We start from the raw sequence: 27,279 nt of genomic DNA on the forward strand, positions 1-27,279 counted from the left end.
GTCCCTTAGAGTCTACGGTTTCTTTTTATGCTTTCAAGTTTAGGACACTGTAGTTTCCTAGAGAGAATGTCACATTTCATCCAACATCCCCTGCCAGAAATAACTGTTGTCCTGCTTTCATTAAGACTTTTGGACTTTAAGACCGCTTGTAGTTGTAGTTTTCACATGCAAATTATAGCCAGATAGCAAAGCGCTCTCTCTGATGAGACAGCTGTTTTCTGCCTCTTAAAGCCAGTTGTGGAAATTACATCTGCGTTGTGTTGAATTTTTTATTAGCATCTTTGGTAGTTGTATTTTTTTAAATGGAAGGTTTCCTCAATTCATTTTGTTTTGGGCGCCCTATTTGATCTTTGGCAGACAAATGCTTGTCAGGGTAAAGGCAAAGGGAGTTCAGATAAGCATTGTAACAAAACACAAGATTCAGTTTGCGATGCGTTGACACCTAATTCTCATTTTGAAACCAGTCTGGAACGTGAAGTGGACAGGAGTAACCTTTATCAGCCCAGACTTTGCACTGGCTGTCTCTTCCTTCCTTCCATATTAGATAAGGACGTGTGCTCTCACTCTCAGAGAGAGGAACATAATTGTTTTCCTTCACACAAATCCTCTCACAAAGCGTTACAGAAATGACAGTAACTGCATACTGAAATGCAGCTACACGTGGGATTTTTTATCCTGACAATGAATTATCACTCTCTGCAGCAGGAAGAAGACAATTTGCCTCCAGGCAGTGGTGAAAATCTTCAGGGAACCTTTAATAAAAGTCTGTAGAGAACTTTGAATGGCTGCCTACAGCAGAGAGGATTTCTGGCTTGCTTCATCTGAAGGCTTGATCTCTCTGGGTGTGTGCAGACATCGTCTAAAGCTGTGCAGACCTCATTTTTTGTACCTCGACAAGTGCTGTGCCTTCTAGAAATGTAAAGTGATAGCTCTGAAGTCAGCATTTGGTCTCAGAGCTCATGCTTCAATACTTAGGTGTATCTTCTGCCTTCCACCTGCCTTACTTGCCATTTCAAATTGTGAGTTGTGGAGGCAAGTCTCTCCCTGTCTGTGGGTTGGACTGCACTGTTTCAGTGGTTTCACCTGGACACTGCTGGGTCTCTGAGGTTTTTCCACCCCTGCAAAATTTGGCAAAATAAAGTGTTAGTGGCAACTGAGGGTTTACAAAAGTAGCAGATTAGTATTAACTACCAAAATAGCAAATAGTGCTGCTGAGAAAACTGTATGTCTTGCTATATATTCCATTTAAGGCAGAAACATGCTTTCATTTATGGGGGAGGAGGAATTTATTTTTTTTTCAGCAGTAGCTGATTTGATTTCTTCTTTTTACTTACAAGGCACTTTTCAACACTGTGGATGTTTGTTTTACGTTACTAAGAAGAGATGCTAATAGTTGGTCCCTAAAATTGATGTTCCTGAAGTCAGAGCTCTTTTTCCTAGCCCATATGGAATCTTTAACTGCTTCACACAAATAACTCTATTTTCAGCTCAAGTCTCACTACAAGAAGGATACTGAGTTTCTCAAGCATGCACAGAACAGAGTTTTCTCCAACTTTGATGAATCTGGTTCTATATGCATATTTTGAGGTGCTTCAGAAAACAAATACTACTTTATTTTTCCTCTGATCTCCTTGATACCTCATTTTAGATTTGTTTATTTGTCTACAAAAATCTGCATTAAAAATTAGATGTACTTTGGGGCTTTCTTTCCGTCATGCAGTCTTGCTTTGAATAAATCAATACATTGAGGCAACTGTTCTGTACTTCTGGTTGCTCCCGTAGTTAAGTGTGCTTTATGTTTGATTTGAAAGATATTTTAATTTGAACTTGTAAGGATTTGTAGGCTGTTTTCTCTAGAATCATTCTGCAAATAAAGGGTTAATTCATCCATGTGCATCTATTTCTGTGGCTTTGCTCTGCTGAGGAGCCTAATGGATAGATGTAAAGTTCATGAAAGAATCATGACAGGACACTATATGTAAAACTGACATACTGCTGTGGAAGCACAGCAGCTCTTAAAGAACAGCTATGGCCTAGACTTGAAAATCATTACATGACTTTTTAGCCTCCATGCCCATATCCTCTTGATGACAGTAAAGTGTAATGTGCTTTCTCTAATGGGCACTTGACTATCTGAAGTGCTCCCGAGATGTGTACAACTGCTCAATGAAATGTTTATTGACAAATCAGATTAGATCAACAAATAGTGATACTGTCACCACTGAGCATCTGCCATAAGTTCTCTGAAGTTAAAAGCATTCTCCAGGAGGAATTGTCTGTATTACTTCCTAGGACTGTCACAGAATCACAGAACTGCAGAATGGGTGAGGGTCCTGTCAGTGGATACCTATGATGACATTTCCCCTGAATCTTTTCCTCTCCAGTATCTACAATCCCAGTTCTCTCAGGCTTTCCACACAGGAGACGTGCTTCAGTCCCTTCATCATCTTTGTGGCCCTCTGTTGTACTCTGTAAAGTTTGTCTATGCATCTGCTGTACTGGAGGGCCCGGAACCTGACACAGAACACTAAATGGGGCCTCATCAGTGCTGAGTAGATGGGAAGGATCACCTTGCTTGGCAGCTTTGCCTAACGCAGCCAAGTATACCAGTAGCCTTCTTTGTCACAAGAGCACATTAGTGACTCATGTCCAACCTGATGTCCACCAGGATCCCCAGGTCCTTTTCTACAGATCTACTTTCCAGCTGGGCGGCCTCCAGCACGTCCTCCCCAAGAGCAGTACTTTGCATTTCCTTTTGAACCTCATGATGTTTCTGCCACCCTTGTCTCCAGCCTGCCCAGGTGTCCCTGGGTAACAGGTGTAAATGGGTGTATCAGCCACTCCTCATTTCTGAGGAGTCCAGAGAGCAGACACCATCTGATGCCTTCAGTGTACTGTATGATTTTAAACTGTTACAGATGAGTAAATATCTAGGCTGTGGAATGCCTTTGTTAATTTACAGATTGGTTTTTCTAATTGTTTAAATTGCTTCAAGGAAAGAGACATTTCCCTTTCAAGATAATGTGCCAAAGAATAAAAATGCTTCCAGCCTGCAGTCACTTCTGATCAATTTTGTGTGTTGTTTTTATTTTGACTTCTATCAGGATGCAGGAAGTCAACAGATAGGCTTTTTGCTTGGAAGCTGTGGAGTTACTGTGGCCTTGACAAGTGACGCATGCCATAAAGGACTGCCTAAAAGCCCCACTGGGGAGATACCACAGTTTAAAGGTACCTAACTCTTGTTTACAGTGGATGTCACATGTATAATTTACTACAATAGTCATTGTATTTGTTTACTTGGAATGGCTGAGATTAAATGCTAAATCCAATGTACATGGAACCAGGACCCCCAACACATCACATGGCACAGCAGCAGCCATGGCTGTTAAGATGCTGTTGCCAAGCTGAGCGTTACTGGGCCACTGTTAAGCACTGCTGCTCTCTGCTTCTCTCTGCCAAAGCATGCAGTCTGCTTTTTGGCCAGCTCAGCTGGGCTACCAAAGTCTTCTTCAGTCCCTAGCTACATTCTGGCAACAGATTTTGCGCTATAGTAGATGAGAAATCTTCAGATGATTCAGTCCTGTAGCTAACAGGTAGGGACAGTAACCTCTGATAAGAGCATGGTGATAAATTATTTGGGTCAGTAACAGCTTAAACTGCCTGCCTATTTCTTCCGGGATTGTCAGCACTCCTCAGCACTTGGTAGCTGTGTTAAGAAAGCTGTTCTGAAAATCTTTTTTCTCATGCTACACTGAGGTTTAAAAGCAGAAATGTTTAGATAATGGTGACATGGGCATTTGGGAGAAAACTTTGGCAGAGAAGAATTTTGTCGTGTCTTATGCTGCAGAAGCTCAATAATAGCTGACTTTTCTTTGTGACTATGTCTCAGGCTGGCCAAAGCTGCTGTGGTTTGTCACAGAGTCTAAACATCTCTCCAAGCCTCCTCGTGACTGGTTCCCACATATCAAGGATGCAAACAATGACACAGCTTACATCGAGGTGAGTTAATTAAGACTTGTTTTCTCTTTGAATCATTGCATATGGCACTTCTGGCTTAGGAGAAGATAAGTATTCATTTGCTGGTCACAGAAGCAATGAACATCCTGTTTCAGTCTGTTAGTAAGTAGTATTTCCTAATAAATTATACTGTAGATTGATTTCAGAAAAGTTACCGAAATGTTAAATAGTATTTCAGGAGTTTCTAACATTGATGGTTTATGTCATTACACAACTGTCACAATATTACATTAAATTCGCCTTGAGCAACCTAAGTCTCATTCACAGTGTGTACTTGCCCATCAGCATTGAGATGTATAGACAACAAGTTTCAAAAGGAAGCTTCAGTTCTTATATCACAGCCTTCAGACCCTTTGCAAAAGAAGGAACTTCTTGTTCAAAAGCTTGTCTGTCACATACTGCTTTGTGACTCACACTCTCCCTGTAGACCAGCATCAGGAAGGGAAAATTAGCAATACTGTTAGGCTTAATTTTTCTGTTTTATTATTTTTCCATTCTTTTTTTCCACTTCTGTGTAAATTCAAATGTTTTGAATTCAGTGATGTTAGTACTGAGTTTAAATGACTATTCAAAGGGAATAAGTCCAAGTGAATAGAGCAAAGATATTTCCTGTCTTTGCACAGTCAGAACACTGGGTTTGAGAAACAGAAATAACTCAATTTTCAATCTTGTTGCTTATCTTAATCATGAAGAAAGCAAAATTTTTAATTTATTTTAATTGGGACTGATAGTTTTCAAACTCTTGCTTGAAGTTGCAAAAGTTACTATGATCGTCAGCAGTGATCTCCTGCATCTTTTCTATGATGCTTTCTCATGATTCTCATACTCTCACAGTCAAAGAGCTTGTGTCTTTCAGAATATATAATTATAGAATCCAGCAGTGATTCTGTGATCGGCTCCTAATCCAAACCATGTATGCCACAGAAAGAAGTTCAGGTTTATTAGCTGGCCTATAAAATCTAACATGTTGACACTGAGCAGATTGAACTAGGTTATTCTCTGCCAAATTTAGTCAGTCCTTTAGTCATTAACATGGTCAGAATTCTTAGAATCATTTTTCCACAATGCCCGTATTCAAATAACAGATGGATTTCTAATATCGAGCCAGGTTTCAGTCAAGAAGAGAGATCCTGTCTGAAAAAATCCTCCCAACCTTCTCAGTACTGCTGCCTTCTTAAAATAGCGTCATTAAATGTGTCCATTATTCACCTACATAGGAAACACTTTCAACTATTAAATAATGGAAATAGGGCAACTATTATACATTGACTTTCTCTACATGATTCTTTTTAGTACAAAACATGTAAAGATGGAAGTGTGCTCGGGGTGACTGTGACAAGGATTGCACTGCTGACGCACTGCCAAGCCCTGACCCAGGCATGTGGATACACAGAAGGTATGAAGTACATTTGCCTGATTGTATGAAAGTATGAGTTGTAATTTGTGTAATTTGCCATTTGTTTCTCATTGTGTTCCTGTCTAATACATAGATCTGTGTTAAAAGCTTGTAGATTAAAAACAAAAAAAGGGGGGGGGGGGTTTCCTCATTAATTTCAGAAAATATACTTTTAAAATATCCTTATGAGAGGTACAAAGAAAAGACAAATAATGTCCTAGCCAAGACAAATCCTACAGTGGAGGCTTACTGTGAACGTTAAGCTTTGAGGTCATCAGTCATGTTATGCTGAAATGCACTCTATTTCCTTCCTTTGAGTGTGTTTGATTTGAGTCGATGCCATTTTCTAAAATATCAACTCTTTTTGTTTTCATTGGACAGCTGAAACAATTGTGAATGTATTAGATTTCAAGAAGGATGTTGGTTTATGGCATGGGATTCTTACAGTAAGTATGTTCTTTTATTTTCTATGAATATTTGAAAATAAACTAATCTTATATGCCTATTACTATCACAAACTGGGATGTCCTACAGTTTCCTCTAATACAAGTTTTTCTGCTTTGAAAGCAAAAAATATGTGACTTCAACCCACAATCCTCTGCTAGTATACTTACCCATAATGTGCACAGTAAAGGCGCCAGTGTGTCTTCATGATCATATCAAGTACTCTGGCCTCTTGCTTACCATCTCATTCTGATCTTGTTTGTGTTTTTGAGATTGGACTTAAAAGCAGAAACAAGTGAAGAGTGTTAGTACTTAACTCTATAAGAATATGGCCCAGTGGTGTAGCTGTATTCGCACCAATGTGTCTATCTGAACTCCCACCAACAGGTGTTTCTGCAAACATCAAAACGTTTCTAATACTTTAAGCTGCATACATTTTCTCCTTGCTGTTTGAATCTCTTCCTCAATTTGTGTAGGAGCCAGTTCCCATATTTTTCATGTATGACAGAAAGCTGTTTGCTGATCACATTAAGAAGTGCTGACAAGTTTTGCAGGGTCACTGTTTGGGAGTGCCATGATGAACAGGTCATACATGCTATGATTCCCAGGGAACTGATATACTTTTCCCATTCAATGTTATACTGCTCCTAATACCAAAGGGCATTAATAACACATGTAAAGCTGGAAGAGCCTGTTAGGCTTAGTGTCCATAAACATCTTATAGGAAAAAAAAACAGTTTATATCATTGTTGGAAGCTGACATGTAAATAGCCTTTTCCATGCCTTTCTTTGCTGTTTATCTTGCTATGAACTTCTTTTTTTCTTTTTGTGACTTGCATATGAGCACTTTTTGTGTACCTAAATTCATGCCAGAATGAATGGAGAACCATAATTTGTGGCTCTGCAAGTGTTCAGATGGCTAACCCAATGGGACACCTACTTCTGTCAGGAACAATTTTCTTAAACCTAGGTTTTCCAAAACAAATAGGTTATTTAACTCAATCTATGATAAGGAGAGATATGTTGCCCTCCAAAGATGTTTCTATGTGCTAACAAAAGCAATGCACACAGCACGTCATTTCCAAGCTGTTTGAAAATGACCTGTGAGAAATTACTAAAGCAATTGACTGCATCAGCCTAGATCTGTGTTGCTGCCATTGGCTTCTTTTTCCTGTTCACCCTTCAGCTTCTCATAACCTTCTTGAAAATACTGGAACTGACCTACCTAGAGCAGAACTTGAAAATAAATAAATAAATAAAAGCCTTCTTTTTTATTTATTAAAATAATTTGGTTCCTACTTTGTCCTTGAGTCCACTGTCTTGGACTACGCTCTTTTAAATGGTTTTTGTCCCACTAGCAACTCTACATGGAAATAGATTTCTTTAAACAGACATGTTGGGAGAAGTCATCAAAAATATACCAAGGGGTGGCAGGCTTAGGGATAATAGTAACCTACACAGCTGCCACAGCATTGTTTGTCCTGTAGGTGTACATATTTTTAAACATTTACTATTACTTCTGTATTTGAAGTGAATTGCTTGGGAAGAAAACCTATTTAATTTTGTTTTTTAGTTCTTCAAAGATGTTATTAGTCTAAATCCTTAATCATTAATTAAAAAATTCAAAAATGGTGATTCCATTTCATCTTAATGTAAGCTTCTAAATAGGAAAAGATAAATGCCAGCACTGAATATAAAAAAAATACAGAGCAAAAGTCATAGATGCCTCTGCCCATAAACAATGTAAATAACTGTCAATATTGTTGTATAAAACCCCTTTATCTTATTTGATTTCAGAGTGTCATGAACATGATGCATGTTATAAGTATTCCATATTCCTTAATGAAAGTGAATCCACTGTCATGGATACAGAAAGTGTGTCAGTACAAAGGTAAGGAATGAGAATATACAAATGTGTATTTGAAGGTCAAAATCAAAAGAATAAATTGTTGTTAATGCTGTACAGCTTCCTCATGGTGCATTAGAAATCTTCTCATTCCTATTGCAGCAAAAGTTGCCTGTGTAAAATCCAGAGACATGCACTGGGCATTGGTGGCACATCGAGATCAGAGAGACATCAACCTTTCCTCACTGCGGATGCTCATAGTGGCTGATGGTGCCAACCCATGTAAGTGCTGCTTCAGCAGTCCAGCAGAGAATAGGGTGTGTTTTCTATCTTGCATCTAAAGTTTCAATCTTCAATCACCATAGCTGAAATATTTAACAAAGTATTAGGTTTGTCTACTGCAATCTATTTGATATTTATTGAAACAGTAATTAATTTTGAATTTTTTTAAAATATATTTTTCTTTAGCTAATCCTGAAGCAAACTTGATATTCCACATAACGTAAGTTGCAGCAAATCCAGTTTTGTTTAACATGACAGCCATGTACAAAAATCAAAGTAAATAAGCTGTAGAAAGGATCAGAACATTTCTTCTGAATAATGACTCTCAGATACAGAATGAAGTGGGGACTTGGGGGGAATACTTATGCTAGTCTTGAGAACCTCATCTGGATCACTTTCTGACAAGTATTTGTAGAAGCTGTTTCTCTTCACTGTTTAAGATTTCAAGGCATAGGTGTTTTCCTTTCTGTAGTGGCTTGCTTTGTGTTTCTGAATTAAATCTTTGATTTGACTCATCCTAAAAAGCAAAATTGTAATGACAGTCACCTTATCAATCTGTCATTAATGGCTTTTCTGTGTAAGCATAGTGAAAGGATTTTATGGTAAAAAATTAATATTTATTTAATGTATACAAATATATATAGTTGTATCAGGTAAGACTTCTTTCCTAGTGGGTTCTTATTAATTTTTTCATTCAGAAAGCTCAACATATTCTATATTAAGTTCACAGTTTGAATAGCATCACTTCAGAAATCAGACAATGTTTTCTCTTCTGACATCTTTTTTTACTTCCCCCAGGGTCTATTTCTTCCTGTGATGCATTTCTCAATGTCTTCCAAAGTAAAGGTCTGAGACAGGAGGTCATTTGTCCCTGCGCTAGTTCACCAGAAGCTCTCACTGTGGCTATCCGAAGGTACTGTTTTACACTGAAACAAACCCAGTGTACGTTATGTGTGGTTACATGGAAGGAAATGAAAAATGCATTCAAGGTTGCATCTCCTTACTTAACATCTGAATGACATCTTTAGTTTTCATTTTGTTTTTGTCCAAACTGGCATACAGGATTTTGTAGTTAAAACTTAGTAATTTTAACTTACTATCTAAAGAGTACTTTATAACGTTCCCATTCCTGTATTTTTTTCTGATTTTAAATAGACTAGAATGGAAAAGCTAATTCTGTAAAAGGAAATGGAAAAATGCCATTGTAAGCATAAAATTTGTTAAAGTATGGGATCTTAAATGGAATCGCTAATAAGAGGAATTGTACTTTAAACCAGTCTGTTTAAAGAGAATTATGGCATTCTGCAGATTATTTTTGTCTAATGAGCACTTTATAACCAGTCATAAACTCTCAGTAATCATCTGGAAATGTTCTTTGAGTCTGTGCGATTTGTACCTAAAAATAAAATTGAGAAACTCTTAATAAAACAATTAAGCATTATGTCCTTTTGAAGCAGCCACCAGTCCTGAGGTGTTGTAAGGCACAGTAAATACCATAACTCATTTGTTTTGGCTGAATTTTCAAAAAGCTATACCTTGAACAGTAGGCACTTTGTTTTTAAGTTCATATTTCTATTGCCATTGATGATTTTTTTTTTCATGTTAAAACATGAAGTATAAAACTGTAAAGCATTGTAATAGAACTGAGTAAAATACTTCCTGCCACAAAGTTTAAATTATACTAAGTGCAATTTAACCAGATTTTCAGTTAGCTTTCCAACAAAGCATCACAGGAAGAAAGACACAGTGCCATGTGGTTGCCTTGCAGCCACATCATTAACCTAAAATGCCTGAAAGCTGTCCATCAGTGACTTATCCTGTCCAGATCAGTTTTCTTTCTGTGCTATCTCAAAGGGCCCATGGCTCAGCTGCAATAGCCCTTCCCTCATTCTCAGCAAGTAGCAAGGAGTGAGTTGTTTATCCCATGCATTTTCTCTGCTGTAGACTGCACAGCTCTTCACTCCCTCCACCCTTTTTAAGCAACCATTGCTTTTATGTGCAGCATACACTGCTCATTCTGAACACTGATTAATGAGAGTTTTCATTTCCTGCATTCAAAATGGAAAATCTGCCCCAGATCGCAGTTTATGCACTGGGAGAACTCACTGGGTCTCAGTGTGCTGTGGATGGTTTGCCCTTTCTAGACTTAACTCTATGCTTCTATCCATGTGAAGCACTAGAGGTTCATTTTCAAATTAACCAGCATTGAAGGCTCACATTAAAAAGAAAAAAATTAGCACATAAAGCAGCTGATAATTCAAAAAAAAAAGCATTTTTACCTTCAGTGCCTCACTAAGTAATTACAGAGACGTTTTTATTACAGAGAATGTTATTGAACACATATCTACTTTTTTTTACTTTTTTTTTTTTTTTAAGTCCTGATAATGGCAGGGTAATGCCAGCTGAACTTTGGATCTTTAGTATTTTTCATTTTATTCAAGTCATCTCCAGCAACAGTAAAGTCATTATCATGCAAGTTCCAAAGAGTTACAGCTAAAGTATACTTTAAAATGACTCCCCACAGAGCACAGATCCAGAGAGCCCCCTGTTAATGCTCCGACTCTTTCAAAATCTATAGTGTAATTCTGCTGATCTTCCTGCAAGGATGTGTAACAAAACCAATTCTCTGTTGAAATACACTTGTAGTTTAGAGAAAGACAGTCAGTAATAGACTAATAGGTACTTTACTTTTAGAGATGAATCATAAAATCTAATATTTAAAGGAATATCTCATGCAAATAATTCTTTATGGTATTCCCATTTGGTTTACTGCATGAGTCTGAACCTGCTTGCGTAAGAGAATGCAAAAGTACAGGTCTGTTGCCATTCTAACAGATGACAAAAAGTAGCAATAGAGATACAAATTAAATGGCAGTAATAACTGTTCTTAAAATGCTCTGTAACTACTCAGTATGAACAAAGCAACTTGGAAGTAGATAAATGCCCTTATTTCGTGGCTGAGGAAGCTAAAGGGGTAGGTTTGTCTGGCTTTGCTAAATGTGCTTAGCATATGAAGTAGATGGAATTATACCTTTGTTTAGTTGTTCCTAGCTCAATCAAATAATTCATCTTTGCCTAGTCTGATAGAATTCCAAGTCTGGCATGAAAAATACTGAATGTTTAAAACCCTAGTGGATTTCATGGACAGGGCAAAATAGAAGCTGCTGCATTGCAGGACTATGGCTCACAGGATGCTTTCTGACATGTTGCCTGCTGCAGCTGTGCTGCCAGGGTGCTTAACTCCCTGCTCACACCAACACCTTGTTCCTCCCTGTTCCCTCTTGGTGTCATCTAACTGCTTGCCTCCAAGAGGAGGCTCAAGCTGAGCTAACTGGTGATTCACTGAGGGATCCACCTCAGAGATCCTGTCCTGGGGACCATGTGTGCCTGGCACTGAATCTTTCTGCTTCCATTGCACTGTGCTCCCTGTTCAGCTGGGACAGCTGTTACTTCAGCCCAGGCCACACCAAGGGTAGCTCTGTTGAACATACCCAACCTTATCCAAACTGGCCTTGTGCATCTAGCTTCTCTTCCTACCTTCTCTACCTTGTCTTTTACTTAAATAAAAAATAATAATTTATCTTAAAATTTACTGTGTTTTTATTATTATTTATTTATGAAAGAAACAGCCAGTGCTCTTCAGAGCTGCATTCACTCTTTTATTTTTAGCGGCCTTTGGATGCGATAAGTAACGCAAAAAAAAATGTGTGTGAGGAAAGTCTAGATGGTCTCTACTCACAGCAGGGTGTGAGCATTTTGTGTGCCTGCAGGAGACCAGCACTCTCTTTTTATATTGAAGATGTCCTGAGCAGTAAAATTTGCTTTTTGAGGAGCAAGGGTTAGGGAAAGTTGATTGATTAATGTGGCTGAAAGTTCATTAGACATGATGAGAATGTTATTTATCACAGCTGCTTGTTTGCCAGCACCATTTGTTGTGCTCTAATGCATTTTCAAGCGTGCCCACATCCTTCTGTGTTGACAGTGTCGCTTCAGAAATATGCCTTGTAAAAGGTATTAATTGAAATTTATAGTGCTTATGTGAACATGGGCTAAGGCTAAGGCCCATCTAGTATTTCAAGTATGGTAGAAGAAATGTCACATGAAAGGACATTATCTGTGAAGAAGTAGTTGTGTTATGATGGACTATTTAGGAAAAATGCAGAATCTTGAAAGGACTACTGACAAGTTTATAGATTTTGAAAATACCTGGAGTCTAGCTACTCTACATGAATGCGTTGTCCATAGTCCAGTCAGCATCAGGTTAGCCTCCAGTTATGCATTTCAGAGAACAGGCCAGTGTACGATCTTTCCACATGAAATGTCTTGACATATTCCTCTGACTTAATAGTTAGCGTATGTCAACATTTGCTTGCTCAAGCCACACTGTACGTATGTAATCATTGCATTCACTGATACAGCATGAGGTTTTACATCGAAACAAGCTGACAGCTTGTGCTAATGCTGTGAGACTGTATAGAACATCAGGAAAGAATGTGAGCAAACTGAGGTGTTACTGAGTGACTGCATCTACAGCATTTTGTCCAGGACTGATGAAACTGCAATTTGTTTTCATTTTCAGGGGGAAAGTTAAAAAAGGTATAAATAAGTTACACGAACTAAAATAAAGATGATGAAGTCCTTGCAGTTTCTACAGACTTGGCAGTAAATCTATTAAAATCTAATTTCTTCTGCCTAGTAATTGTAAGTGTTTAAGCATTTTGAGTGGGAAATCTCATCTGTGAGTTAAAGATAAAAGATTTGCATTCTAATCTTGGCTTTCATACCAGTGTACTAGAGGTGGGCTTTTATTCCACCAGGTGAGCTTTGTTTCCTAATTCTAGGTTGCATTTAAGTAAGAACGTAATATACAGAGACTTTGTCAAGTTATTTACTAATTATTTCCAAATATTTAGAATGCAGCTGCCTTCTATACTGTCTACACTGCCTTACAGTATTTTTAAAATAAGTCAAAAACTCTTTCCTTGGCTAATCAAGCAGTCTGTAAGTCTATTTTAAAACAAATACAAGCTTTCTATGTGAATGTTAGGCATTACTTTCATCTCTGCAACCCCATATCTGGGGGTAACTACTAAGTAGGAATGTTGCAAGATGTCATTACTTGAAAATGGCAAAAAAACCCACTGTTTTAAACTCTCAAACTCAGGAGTATTTACAATATTAATCCATTAAATACATGCTTACATCTGCCTAGTAGTGCATAATGTTACAAACCATGGTTGCAGGCCAACAGATGACAGCAATCAGCCACCAGGCAGAGGAGTTCTGTCCATGCATGGTCTCACGTATGGAGTGATTCGGGTGGATTCTGAAGAAAAGCTGTCTGTTCTGACTGTCCAGGACGTTGGTTTAGTGATGCCAGGAGGTAAGAATTGAAAGAACTTTGTTTGAAACTTACTGTGAGTGGATTTATTGATTTAATTACTAACGTAGTAAGTCATAGAAAGCTTTGGGATTCGATTGTGCATACTTGAGTAAAAATTAGTCTAAAAGCCTTACCTTCTGAAACTATGGTTTGGAAAACCAAGATTTCTTAACTATGTTTACTACTGTGAATCTCTTCCCATGTTTTAGCAGCATGCTTTAAACAACCTCACACTGCAAATGTGAGGTACAGCAAGTAGAAAAAGTTGAGAAAATTCTATGCATCAACCATATCGCTGTCTGAGGGCTTGCAGAATGTTTTTCCAAAAATATTGAGCTATCACTCAGTCATCAGCAAGAGGAGGTATGACTGAACAGTTCGTGTTGGATTCACCCTGAAGCTAGTGCTTCTAAAGATGAAGATAAGATTCTTCATAAGAGCTAAATTTTAGGTGATAAGTTATAGAGACCAGAAAAGGGTAACACTGTAGTTTTTCATAATGTCTGTTATATACCAAGTGAACAAACACAAATTATACATCTTAAAAAATTTCAGTTGAGTAACTTAAAATACAGGAAGATGAGATTGATTGTTGTCTAATAGCAATCGTATCAAATATTATTCTATAGGTAGTGTCTTGCACCTCTTACTGTATTCTGACAGTTTCATGAAAGGTGCACACTTATTTGTCCTTGGTGTCAGAGAAAAGTCATTCAGGATTCTTTGTTCTCACATTTGTTCTCTGCAAGACCAGTCTGAGCTCTGATAAATTCTTAGCAAAACAGTGGTATTAGTCTGCTAAAACATCTTGGTCTTTCATAGTTCACTTGCTACTTAGTGCAAAGTGTATTTCCTGGTTACTTGCCTCCCTGGCAGTGTAAGTATTATCAAGGATGTCTGTATAGTGTTTCATTTTCCTCTGACTGGACCAAGTCTGGTCTTTGATAGAAATATGGGAACATAGTCACACTTGGCAACAATTTTACAGATCAGCTGAGATTTAAGTAGCAAGGGAGATTAGGATTTGTTTTCTGTTAAAAGATTGAGTTTACGTAAGGATCTTGCATTTATTTTGTAAATATTATATAAGTAAGTAAGTAACATTTTTTTTGCAAATGTTGAACATCTTAGGGTCTGAGACAGATTGCTGATTAGTGGCTACATATAACAACTCCACCAATGTCTTCCTTGCAATGTTTATATTATTCTGTAGTTAGTTTTATAATATATTTTAAAGTCATTTGCTCTTTCCCTAGCTATAATGTGTTCAGTAAAGCCAGATGGAATTCCTCAGCTCTGTAAAACAGATGAAATAGGAGAACTATGTGTATGTGCTATTGCAACGGGTACTTCGTACTATGGACTCTCGGGCATGACCAAAAACACTTTTGAGGTAAGCTGGCAAAAATGCTATGTAAAATCCTTCCTTTTTAACTTTCTAAGGGTATTATTTCACTTAAAATATTGACAGTAACAATATTGGAATATCAGCAGTAATCATTGCTCGTGGTTTGGGACCTTAGCTGAAACTCCCTTTGGGACCTCACTGAAACACATTTTATTAAGTACAAAAACAGATCATTTTGTGAGTTTAGTTCTGGCTCTCAGGAGCTTTTTCTTAATTTTAAAAGAAGGTACCAGGTGCTGAAGCAGTCACAAGGAAAGCAGGAAGAAAAACAAATTCAAAAGGTAATAATGTGGATCAGCTAACTGCATGCAGAATTGGATTGTTGCAAGCAGTAGTAAACTGTTCTATGACCTTAAAAGCTGCCTCTATCATTTCTGCAGCCCAGCCTGCATTTAAAGCTTGCATTTATATAGAAACCTGACAGACACAGCCTTCAAGACGTATCTGAATAGTGAAGATAACTTTTCCTAATTAGTGCCCCCCACCTGCATTTATTTGAACAGCCTTAGGTGAAAGCTTCTGTGCTTTGTGTAATCTGTCTTCCAGTATGTTTCAGTGGTAGTGTCAACTGATGTATGGACAGCTCTGTTGTACCTGCTCACTTGTTATCATTAACTTCTTTTGAAGCCAGTTTGAAATGGTGGACAAATCAGAGAAATTATGAAAAATATTCGGCTGAGACTTTAATTCATTCATGTTCTGATTATTATCTCTTAATATTTGAGGAAAAGTGTATTTACATTTCTCTTAACGAATATTCTTTCTAGTATTACCATATTTTATAGACTACTCATGGCTAATATCTCCTGCAAAATGGTTTCAGCTTCCCTTATGCAGAACAGAATATTGTAAACATAATGCAATTAAATAATTAATGGATGCTGATAGATATAATTATCCATTCTGCAACTGATGCCAAGAATCCTACTACACTATTGTGACCTGAAATTTGTAGATCACTGATTACTGTGCTACAAGAGCAATTAGCAGTACCCATTGTGAATGATAATCCCAGATTTGACATATTTCAGGATAGAAAGGTACTTACGTTCATTCTGGGGTACTTGTTGTAATTATAAAATCATTCATAATTCATAACTGGATCTGCAGTTGAACAGTGCATTTAGACTTATTCCGAATTGTAAGCAAATGAATTACCACTGAGTCAGCAGGACTACTCATTTTTAAAGTTAAGCATGTTCTTAAGAACTCCCATCAAGTGGGCACTCTTTTATTGTGTAATTTGTGTTACAGGTAATAGTCTGAGTTCTGTGTTGCCAAGATGAGTTATGGCTGGGAATTTATAAGCTTTAAATCTGCTCAGGAGGAGTCACCTATGGGCATCTGGCAGCAGAATTTGACCTTTATTTTTAGATGAGCCCTGAAGGACTCTATGTAGTCATGGTATTCCACTTGCCATTATCATAAATAACTTGCATTTAGACTATTTCACTTTAAAGAAGAGAGAGTAGAAAAGTGTGCTTGTGTCAGGATGCAATCCAAGTAGCTCACCAGAAGAATAATGCCAAGCTAGCTGTAATAAGAAAAACAGAATAGACTGGCCTGGGTAGAAATTGTCCAATGGAAGTTATCTGTACATTTGGTGTTCAAAAGATTAGAGTCACTGTTTTTTCATTTTTAGACATTAAAACAAGTATCATGAGGACTTAATTGACCTTAGATAAAAACATCACGAGTCATTAAAATAGCTTTACTTCAAGCCTGTTTATTTCTCTTTACTACCTTGAAGTTGAGTATGAGATACTGAAAAGAACATCTACTGTCAAGTTTGTGATTTCTTACTGAGGTACTCTGTGCATAGCACCTCAGATCAATTTTGCTTAGTGCAATGTTTTGGGTTTTTTTTTAATTCAATACTATTTACCTTGATTGACTGATTGATTGATTTAGGTCAGAATTTCTTTACAAAGCCATAGCTAGGGAAAATGTGTTTGGTAAGCAGAGTGAGCCTGAACTTGACAAAATTCAGTTACTGAAAATTATATGATGTAGCGCAGGAGTTTCTCAGCATTCTGTTTTTGGATGGAGAAGAGAAAAGAGCATCATCAGAGAATTACTTCACTGCAAAGGAGCTGTCTGAAAAACCACATCTGAAATACTAAGCAGCGTCATTTCAGTGTACAGAATTGAAAACCTGTGTTTGTGTCTTACAGGTGTTTCCTATGACCAGTTCTGGTGGCCCTATCACTGAATATCCTTTTATAAGGACTGGACTACTAGGCTTCATAGGACCAGGTGGACTTGTCTTTGTCATTGGCAAAATGGATGGTTTGATGGTTGTCAGTGGAAGAAGACATAATGCTGATGACATTGTAGCAACAGCACTGGCAGTGGAACCAATGAAATTTGTCTACAGGGGCAGGTTTGATCTTTTTTCTTATATTAAGTATAATCCTCTATTTTGCTTGGACCCAAAATGCTTTCAAAAGTCGTTGCCTAATCTGCTGATAAAATAGGGATGCTATGAAATTGTAATTTCTCTACATTAGTACTTACATGACCAGAGGCAGGAGACAGCAGAGGGAAACCTAAGTTGTAGTTGGAGGTAGACTTTAAATACTGAAATCCAAAACTGTCATTTAAAAAATTTTCAGAACAGCTGGTTAATTCTGAAGTTGCTGCAATTACTTGTTTCTAAGATATGACCAAAGAAGGCGCTTGTGCTGGCAGCTACATAACGGCTTAAGAGCAGCCTTGGTGAGACACAAACTTAGTTCTCTTTTTATCCTGAGAAGGTTTACTTCTTGAACTCTGCTGTGATTATGCCCTTACTAATGAGTTCAGAACAAGATTCTGTATGTCTCTTTCAGAAGTTATCTAAAACTGTTGTTGCTTTTTTCCCCTTAAGTAACATGCTTATGAATGCACCGGTCCTCTGAGTAATAAATAACAAAATCATTGCTACAGAGGGTTAGTTTAAAAGGCGGGATCTTATTGTCATCTATCCTGGCAATAAATTCTCTTCCTTCTCTCCTATAGAATAGCAGTGTTTTCAGTGAGTGTGCTGCACGATGAAAGGATAGTCATTGTTGCTGAGCAAAGGCCAGATTCCACAGAGGAAGACAGTTTTCAGTGGATGAGTAGAGTACTTCAGGTAATGCTCTTTATTTATGTTTGGAAACTGCTTTTCCTGCTTTTTTTTTGTTTTTAATTGAACTCTTAGACCTTCGAAGTAGCATGACATTTGTGTTTGAGTGATTGTGAGCACAGCTTCAGTCAAACTTCCAAGTACCTAGTATACATAAAATTAGTTTATTATGGGCAGCAGTTCCTGTTCAGACCACGTATGTACAGTGTGTAAAACATAACTAAAATGCTGTAAGAAAGCAGGGATGAATTGAAGCAAGTAATAGCAAGAAAGACAGTAGTCATGAGGATATAGTCATTCATAACTACAAAAAGGTAACGAATAAATGCATTTCTTTTTGATAAATGGGGAGAGAATTTAGGTGTTTCTAGTGGACCATGGTGATGTCTAAAGTAAACTATATGAAAAACAGCCTAAAAATGACTTTTTCTTTCCACTGCAATGAGGGGTAGGGTTAGATTAGCTCAGCTGTAGGCATCTGTGGTATGGTTATCTACACAGAGGACACCTAGTACAAGGAGTCCCATTGCAGCTGTCTGGTGGATCACGCAAGGCACATACCACCAGGAGAGAGAATATTGTCAGAGCATGAAGTTATCTTATCTTGAACAATATAGCAGATATGGACTCTGCAAGTTCTGGCATCTCTAATCAGTTTTCTTGATGGAACAAAAATATAAAGATTTCAGGTACTCTGTTTACTGCCTGTGAAAAGTCATTCATCTTCTTCAGCTATGTGCCAAATTCCAGAATGGGAATGTGACCATTTTGAATGACCCATGACATTTTTTCAGGTAGTGTGCCACAGAGTTAGCTATCAAAGCAAACAGTGTGGAAATTATTCGTGCGTAACAACCCTCATCCCACCAGAGCTGAACATTGCTCTCCATGCACCTCAAGTAGCCATGCTGTGGTGTGCTTGATTTAGGGTAGTTGCTTACCTATAACAGTTTTCTTTCAAGCTAATGTCAAGTGAAGACCCCATGATTTATCACTACTCTTTAGAAACCTACAAATAACATTAGGATTGGGATTTGATTCTTCATATTTCTGCTGGAAACATGAGATGTTGCTTCCTGGCTGTCATGCATATCTAACTATTGCTCATCTTTAATGTAGGGAATATGTACATCAGCAGTGAGGTGATCCAGTGCTACCACTACTAAAACTGCAATGATTGTAAAACAAATAACTGCTTTATTATTCTTTCCAATCAAATCAATAAAAATAAAGCAAAGAGAAGACAAAAGCAAAGCATTATTTAGAGTGACTGCAGAAGTAATCAGTAATTTTTTTGTCTACACTTAAGTGCATAACTATAAATCAGTGTTTGATTGTCAGAATATAGACTGTGTCTTTAAAGCAACAAATGCATTCACATCTCTTGTGGTTAAAAATTAAGGTGCAAGTTAAGTAAATTATATTTCTGAAGATTTAACTTCTCATTAGAGATGCTGTCTGATTTGATTCCCAGTTTGCTTGGGTGTCGGAAGTTGCTTTTCTAATTTGCTGGCTGCAATTTTTGCACCCAGTGTAAGGAAAATAACCAGATAAAGTGTGAATGGAATTAAAGTCTAAGAGCATGCATATTCATGTTTAGGTAAATGAATTACTTAGATACCAAACATGATTGATTTTTTTGAAAGAGATGCAGTTGACTCCACTTTTCAGACAATGAACATGGTTACTGTAAGATTCAAAAATCCTTATTTTTCAGGTTTGCATTCAAAAGATTTTGTTTCAAGTCAGTACTTTTGTAGTTTTCACTTAAATTACGTAAGTTCCTGTTCCTGCCTGAGGATCTTCTACACAGTAATTAGGGTGCAAAACAGTTTTTATCTTGGAAGATTAAAAATTCATAACCTGCATACATCAGTAGCTGCTCTGTGATACACGTGCAGCATTCACTATTTTTCTTTGTTCTGCAGGATGGACTGGATGTTAAGCTGATAGCAACACTTCTAACTTTAATTCTGAGAACTGTGCAGGTTAAAATCTGTTTCACATGAGTTCTCAGACATCCTAGTGATAAATCTCCAGGATGCTACTATCATTTGCCTGAGGAGTGCATTTCTTAATACATTTCCATGTATTTAAAACTAGGCTTTTGTTGGCCTTTTTTATCTTCTGGAATGAGTGTAACGACATTAGCATTACATTTCCATCCACCTGTTCCCAATGAAAAGAACCTCCTTATCACAGGCACCACTGAAGTGTATTTCTACTGCCAGTTAATTATTAGGGTTGTTTAATGCAGCAATTCATAATAACATGTTTATTATAATGATGAAAAATTAGCCTTCCGTTAGAATTGACTTCCTGCTTGTTTTAGGCTATTGACAGTATTCATCAAGTGGGAGTCTACTGCTTAGCACTGGTACCAGCCAACACACTTCCCAAGACACCACTGGGAGGAATACACCTATCAGAAACCAAACAGCTTTTCTTGGAAGGATCGCTGCATCCTTGTAATGTGCTGATGTGTCCCCACACATGTGTAACAAATCTGCCTAAACCAAGGCAAAAACAGCCAGGTAAGATGAGTGGGAGCAAAGGAACTGTGACTTTATAGTGTGTGTTCATGGTGCAGTAGAGAGTAAAAACAAATAACAGTTAATGAAGTGAGAATCAGCTCCATCAGCTGTTCATGTTAAATATACTAGGCAGAATCTATGAAGAGTATGTTCAAAAGGTAGTAAATTAGTAAAGATAAAGTTTCAGTTGCCCTAAAAGGAACTACTTGAACCGCACCTGAAGTTTTTCACATAGTGAAGAAGTGTTCAAAGAAGATAAACCAAGACTGAAACAGAAAAACAGTTTCCAAGTAAGCCAAGTTTGCAATACAGAAGTAGAGAGGACAAGAGAGAAGTAGTTCACACAAAATAACAAAGAACGGATAGTTAAAAACAGGCTGTGAATCTATTAAAACCAAGAATTCGGATAAGTCTTTTACTGTAGGAGGGAGGTTATGCATTATTCTTACATTAAGTATATTTGTGGGGAAAACCATACTAATTTTAAGATGAGCTCTGCTGTTTAATATGTATGTAGTATAGATAGGGTGAATCCAGACCTGCGTGTCTTCCAGGCACATCAACCAAAATTTGTATCAACAGAGATGTGCTCAAGGTTTTGTGCTGTGGATAGCAGTGAGGGAAATTTGTCGTACAAATGGAATACAAATAATTTCCATCCCCAAGCAAAGAATTTCTATTGCATTTAACATGTCTGATTTGTTCTAGAAATTGGCCCTGCCTCTGTGATGGTGGGGAACCTGGTCTCTGGAAAAAGAATTGCACAGGCCAGTGGTAGAGATCTGGGGCAAATAGAAGACAATGATCAAGCCAGAAAGGTAAGTTGAACTTTTCTAATATGACTTCTATTTGTCTAATTAGCATCAGGAGACTTAGTACTATGTAGATCACATTATTATTTCAGAATTGGTTTATTATATTTTAGTACTAACAAACATTTTAGGATGCTCTTTGCAAATAAATATGAGAGATCACGGCTTTTCATATCTATTCTATGGATTATTTTACCAGGATAGATGGGACAACAGAAAATAGATGGTAGAATGTGGTAGTGGGGCTTTAATCAGAAATCACTCTCTGTTATGTCTTTATTACTAGGTAGAGTGAAGTCCAAGGAATCTAATTTGCATATATGGTCATGACCTTTTTTTTTTTTAATTATTATTATTTTGATTCTGTAAAACTGTGTTTCAATTCAACTCTTTTGGGAACTTATGTGAGTAATAAAATAAATAAATTCTAAATGGTATCTGTCTATATATCTATATATCTATTTATAGTTAGGAAAAGAGAGTGAGATTAACAACAAAAATTGTTGATAATCTGAGAGATTAGTGAGAACTGCTTTATTGTTTTGAAAGTATATGTAGAATGCATCGCTGTCCCAGCATTGACGAGTTTCAAAGAGGCCTCTAGTGCTGTGCCTAGAGCACTTCGCTCTATGTGTGATGGTAAGAGAATTAATTTGTATGTAGTGTTTTGTAGTTATTGATGTAAAATTTAGAATATCAGTAAGAAGGATAAATTCACAAGAAAGAAATATGTGTTTTTTAAAGCTGAGAAATTATTTAGTGCCATGACTGTCACTCTGCTTTCTTTTAGTTCCTCTTCCTCTCAGAAGTTTTACAGTGGAGAGCTCAGACCACTCCTGACCATGTGCTTTACACGCTACTTAACTGCAGGGTAAGCAGTGCAGACCGGTGCTCTGACAAGCTGCAGTGTGGCAAGTGGCATGCTGTGTTCCAACTGCACCTGCTTGTGCTGTGACTGGACATGGCTCTTTCTGTTTCTTTTTCCATTAATATTTAGCTGCTATATTTAGTGTCCATTGAGGCAGAAAGGAAAAAAGAATAATCATTGCCAGGTGTCAAAATACAGATTGCTTTTGTGTCAGGCACCCCATCTTATACATTTCTCTTTTCTGTTTCTACCACATACGTTATGGGTGAGCTGCAAATGCAAATCTATTTCAGTGGTGTTCATTCTCATACTGAAGAGCAGTCCTTAGTACTGCTCACAGTCTTGATTTCTAATTTGTAAAGCATGAGCCTAACAAAATAGAAGCACTTTTTCTACATGAAATATTGATTATGAGTTTTGAGACTGGACCATCTGCACAGAAATACAAGGATGGGAAAAGGAGTTAAAGAGATGTCCAGAATCCAGACAAGTCTGCAGAGGATCTCTAGTGCATCTCTCTGCATAGCTTGGTCCAGCCTGCCACAAAATTTAATTGCCTATCAGAAATGGTTGATTTCATATCAAATGGTACAGACTTCAGTTTACTGAGTGGATGATGACAGACAACTGTAGTTCTTAGACAACTGTAGATGACAAACCCATAATTCCCAAGACCACTGCAGAGCAGGAAAGCCTGATTTCAAACCACTCTGTTTTAATACCTGTAGATGTGTCTGTCTAAACTGGGAAATGTACTTAGTATGGGAGGTATTTTGCAGAAAGGAGAGGCTTGAAATATACACCTGTGCCACCCGGAATAGCTGGCATTTGTTCTCAGCCTGTGTGGTCCCTGAACAACTTAGGTGGTATCATAAACCTCCATCAATTTGTGAACATCTGCTATGGACAGTTATTGTACTTGCAGGATATGCTCCCTTAGCCCATATTATAGTGGTGGTATGGAAGGCAGTTCGAGGCTACACATGAGTCACTAAGCTAATTTGTTTTAATTCAAAGTCGTAGCTAGTGCTGTATGAATGTTACCATTTTTACAGACAACAGTGAACTAGTAATTTAGTTATCTGCAACAAAGCAGAAAGGTTGAGAGGTCATACTGTTCATAGATGCAGTATTACAATATTGAATCAATGGATTGTTCTGTCCCGTGAGTTAGGAGCAGAGATGTTATGAGATAGAGACAGTGCAGTCTCTTCTCCTCCACAATGGCTGTTGTTTTTGAGCTTTAGGTAATGCCAGACTTTGCATGCTGGCAGATGAGTTCAGCCAGTGGCAAAGAGGGACACAATGTGGAGAGTAAGGATTAATGAAATAATTGATAGTTCCTTAAAAGTGAAAAACAGTTCAGTTTTGAAAGTTTCTCTGCTTCTTTGATATTCCCAGTGTGGAATATAGCATCTTGTGAAATTTGAGAGGTTTATTGTTTCATGGAAAGATCTACCATCTAATGGGAAGGAGTGGCAGGTGAGTTTTAGCCTATGCAAATGTTATTATCCATCTTGAATCTCAGTTCTCGTTTGTAACTTTTCCCTTTTTGTCTTCCTTGCATCATGTGTGTACACATTGTTCTCAAACATCCAGACATCTCACAGTTGATGGCTGATAGAAATCCACTGAGATCAGAGATTTCCTGTAACCCAAGTATTTTGAGAAATAAGATTTCTAACTCAGCACATTGCCCTGTTTTTAGTGTCTTCTGATGCAGCACCTACCAATTACAGGCACTTTATGGATGAAACCCAAAGGGTTTCACAATTCTTCACCAACTGCACAGTTCTTCCCATCACTTAATATAAACACTGCCTTTCTTCCTGTGCACCTGCAGGAAGTGCCAGAGTTCTTAAATGAGCTTTGCCCAAATACATATGATTTGCAGCAATTTCCTTTTTATGTCAGTAAAGCTTGTAGTTCTGATGTGTGTGGGGAAAAAAAAGGTCCATCTCCCCATGACCATGCAAACAGAAAGTTTCTGGAAAGAAGGGAGTGCATGTACATGGAGTGTGTACCGTGAGCAGCTGCTCAGACCTCGGATCACTTTGGCCATGTCTGGATGGAAGCTCCATGGAAGTCCATGGTTGGATGGAAGAGTCCCTATAGTTGCATATGTCCTTAGAAAAAGTTCTCGTAGTAGAACAATACAGAGAACCTTTTAAAATTGTCTGAAATGCACTTTTTTCTGGTTAGTTTGTGTTCTTTCTGGACAGTGTGTGAGGTGTAACATTTCTAAATGCCAGGTGATGCATAATAACACACTGTGACCCTACGTCCAGTTTCTCCAGCTGCTCTCTCTGCTCTCTGGAGCTTGTGATCAGTAAGTACTGTGGTGGTGTGAGGAATTCTGTTGGTGAATAGAAATCAGCAATCAAGCCAAATCCTTAGTATTTCTTGCCCAGTTTTGATATAATTCAAAGAATATTTCTGTAAAACAGAAGACCTTATTACTGTCAAGATGCAGTATGTTTTAATTGTGGCGCATTGTACTTTTGTTGCACTGATTTTTAGGAAAATATATTAGCTTTTTTTTTTTTCTGTCAGTTTCTTCAGTTTCTCTTTTTCAAGTGCTTGTGGTATATGCCAGATGTATCACAGCAGTGATGGAGACTGAAATCCTCTTTCTCCCCAGAGGAGATATAGTAGTGCATTGCTTTCCCATACTGCCCCAGCCCTTTACTTCAGCCCAGACCTGGCCTGACCAGCTCTGGGAGCAGTCGTTCTCCTGACTGCTCATTTGTTCTTTGACTTCTCTTCAGAGCTGTCAGCTCTTGCAGTGAATTCTGTGATACATACATATATATTTCTGTACATGTATGTACGTGTGTATGCATATATACACATATATTTCTCTTCAGAGAGTTCAAGAATCACATCAAATATCCAGTTTAAAACACTATGTCTGTTTGATAAGTTTGAGGTGGGGCTATGTGAATTGCCAAACTCTAGGATATTGTCTTTTCCTTTTTTATTTTTTTGGCTTACTGACCGGAGTTATTTAAATTCAGTCAATGTCTTTTCTGTTTCATTTGTATGCATGTGCTTAGCTTTTGTTCTAGACTAATTCTTTTCTCCTGTCACAAAGTATTGTTTTCTCTGATGTCTTTTGTCTCATCTTTGAAAGTATTTCCCCAGTGCCATCTGGCTTCATTCCAAGGTGCTGACAGTGAGGTGCAGTTTTCAGGATTGCTTTCCACTGATTCTCTGGATTGCTGCAGAAGACCAGAAAAGCTATTTCCTGGCTGTAGGAGGCATGAGTAGCAAGAGAAGGAGTACAGTTTACATGTGCATGACATTAACATGCTGCTGTGACTCCCTTGGTTAGAAAGGAAGCACTTATGAGGACATTAAGTATGGGAGAGAGGAATGGGGAAGGTTCCCTTCTTGACAAACATCCTTTTTCCCTCCAGCTACAGTTTGGCTGAAAGTTCCTTATTTAAGGTGTGACAGATTTTATCTTGAGAAAACTGCAGTACCTCATCCAGTAGCTTCTATGCTGCAGTGGAGAAAAAAGATCAGCACATTGCGTTGTCTTCTTTGACATTTATCTTTCTTCCTGTGCAGGGAACAATAGCCAACTCATTAACGTGTGTCCAGCTACATAAGCGAGCTGAGAAGATAGCTGTCATGTTGATGGAAAGGGGGCATTTGCAAGATGGAGACCACGTAGCTTTGGTTTACCCACCAGGTAAGGAACCACGTTCAGCACTTTGATGCTCCCAAAAGTTTATTGTGAGCAAGTAGAACAGTGCAGCACAGGTGTTACCAGCCTGTGAACCCAGGTGAACTGGCAACACACAAAATGTTTGTCCTATGTGCATTTCTCAAATGTATTGAAAAGATGTTCTGTTCATTTATGTGTATGAACATAGATGTTATTTCTACGGGTTCAGATTAAGATTAAACAGTACTTTTAAAATCCCGCTCCTATAAACAGTCAAATCTAAACAGTAATTTACTGCTTCACTTTTAATGTGCTAGAAACACAGTTTTATGAGCACATGGATCTGCTAAAATATTCCATCTCCTGAGCACTCTTAGATTCACCTGTCAAATTCTCTCTTGAAAGTGCAGCATTTCATGAGAATTAATCAGCAGTATCTAGGAAGTTGTCAATGTTATTAGAGTATAAATATAATAAATAGCAGACGATTAAGAAATAAACAGTAATAATCAGTATTTTGTATATGTGTACACCATTAACCTACACAGCTGTCTGGTTTGAATTTTTCTACTTTGACATAAAGACTTTAAGCTTGTATTAACCAGTAACATCTTTGACATTTGCTTAAAATTATTTCTGATCTGGTGCTGCTCTTTTATCTTTATCATTTTGTATATCTTGATGGAATAAACAGTCTCATTCTAAGTCTGGAGTGTGATATTTCAGTTGAAAGGTACTGCAAGAATGGTTAAATCGTTATCATTTTTAAGTGTGATTTCTCTATGGTTAATATGAGAAAGCCTTTTCCACAAAAAAAAAGTGTATTTTAAACTGAGGTTTTATTTCCTGCATTTCACTTGCCATGTACAATTCATTTTATCATAGAAACAGTAAACCTGTCTGTACTCCATATCTATTTCCATTGGAAGAATAAAACAATCCCCACTGTTATTTTGGCACAACTTGTGTACAGAATGAAAGAACTATCAAATAGAAGTCACGGGGTCTTTGTGCTGTTGTCAGTTCAGCTTCCTTCTATGGCCTGAAGTGTCCACAACCTGACACCTGCAGTCAATATTTATATAGAGGAATGTTTAATTTTATGTTAGGGGCAGGCATTCAAAATCAAGGCTCTATTTTTTTTATTATGAAATTTCGTTTAGATAAGTCAGAGTGTGTATCTGAAGTTAAAAATGGCATGAGAAAGTAAATGTCTAATAAACCTTCAGATGTTCATTATACAACTGATAGGAGCATACTACTCTCTTATCTTTTTCCTGGGGCTCCCCACTTCCTGAAACTCATTTGTGTATATATGAAATTTAGGAAGATAACTTGTCTGTAGAAATCAGTGTTTTTACCAGTTACTTCCTGATCATAAAAGTAGGGCTCACCTAAATGATGATATCTGGCTTCAGCTTTGTGTGTCATCATTGGTTTTTCATGCTCAGGAGAAAGTGCGATTGAAAGTAATCAGTGAAGCTGAACAAATATTGAGAAGGGACTG

At 37.6% G+C, this 27,279-nt stretch overlaps 1 protein-coding gene across 5 annotated transcripts in view; it reads left to right on the top strand.

Annotated features, from left to right (window-relative positions):
- Positions 1–27,279, top strand: part of DIP2C (disco interacting protein 2 homolog C) — a 283,812-nt gene that overhangs the window by 205,138 nt on the left and 51,395 nt on the right. For all 5 annotated transcript variants that reach the window (XM_065731518.1, XM_065731519.1, XM_065731520.1 and 2 more), the window contains 15 exons: positions 3,105–3,228; positions 3,890–3,999; positions 5,311–5,413; positions 5,795–5,859; positions 7,655–7,748; positions 7,866–7,985; positions 8,784–8,898; positions 13,229–13,368; positions 14,625–14,761; positions 16,951–17,159; positions 17,777–17,891; positions 20,218–20,419; positions 21,128–21,237; positions 22,022–22,102; positions 25,673–25,796. In XM_065731518.1, coding sequence (XP_065587590.1) covers positions 3,105–3,228; positions 3,890–3,999; positions 5,311–5,413; positions 5,795–5,859; positions 7,655–7,748; positions 7,866–7,985; positions 8,784–8,898; positions 13,229–13,368; positions 14,625–14,761; positions 16,951–17,159; positions 17,777–17,891; positions 20,218–20,419; positions 21,128–21,237; positions 22,022–22,102; positions 25,673–25,796 — 1,849 coding nt within the window. The remainder of the gene's footprint in view (positions 1–3,104; positions 3,229–3,889; positions 4,000–5,310; positions 5,414–5,794; positions 5,860–7,654; positions 7,749–7,865; positions 7,986–8,783; positions 8,899–13,228; positions 13,369–14,624; positions 14,762–16,950; positions 17,160–17,776; positions 17,892–20,217; positions 20,420–21,127; positions 21,238–22,021; positions 22,103–25,672; positions 25,797–27,279) is intronic.

The sequence above is a fragment of the Cyrtonyx montezumae genome, unplaced genomic scaffold (genome assembly GCF_038088225.1).
Source record: "Cyrtonyx montezumae isolate F1298 unplaced genomic scaffold, pur_monq_1.0 scaffold_14, whole genome shotgun sequence".
Classification (NCBI taxonomy): domain Eukaryota; kingdom Metazoa; phylum Chordata; class Aves; order Galliformes; family Odontophoridae; genus Cyrtonyx; species Cyrtonyx montezumae.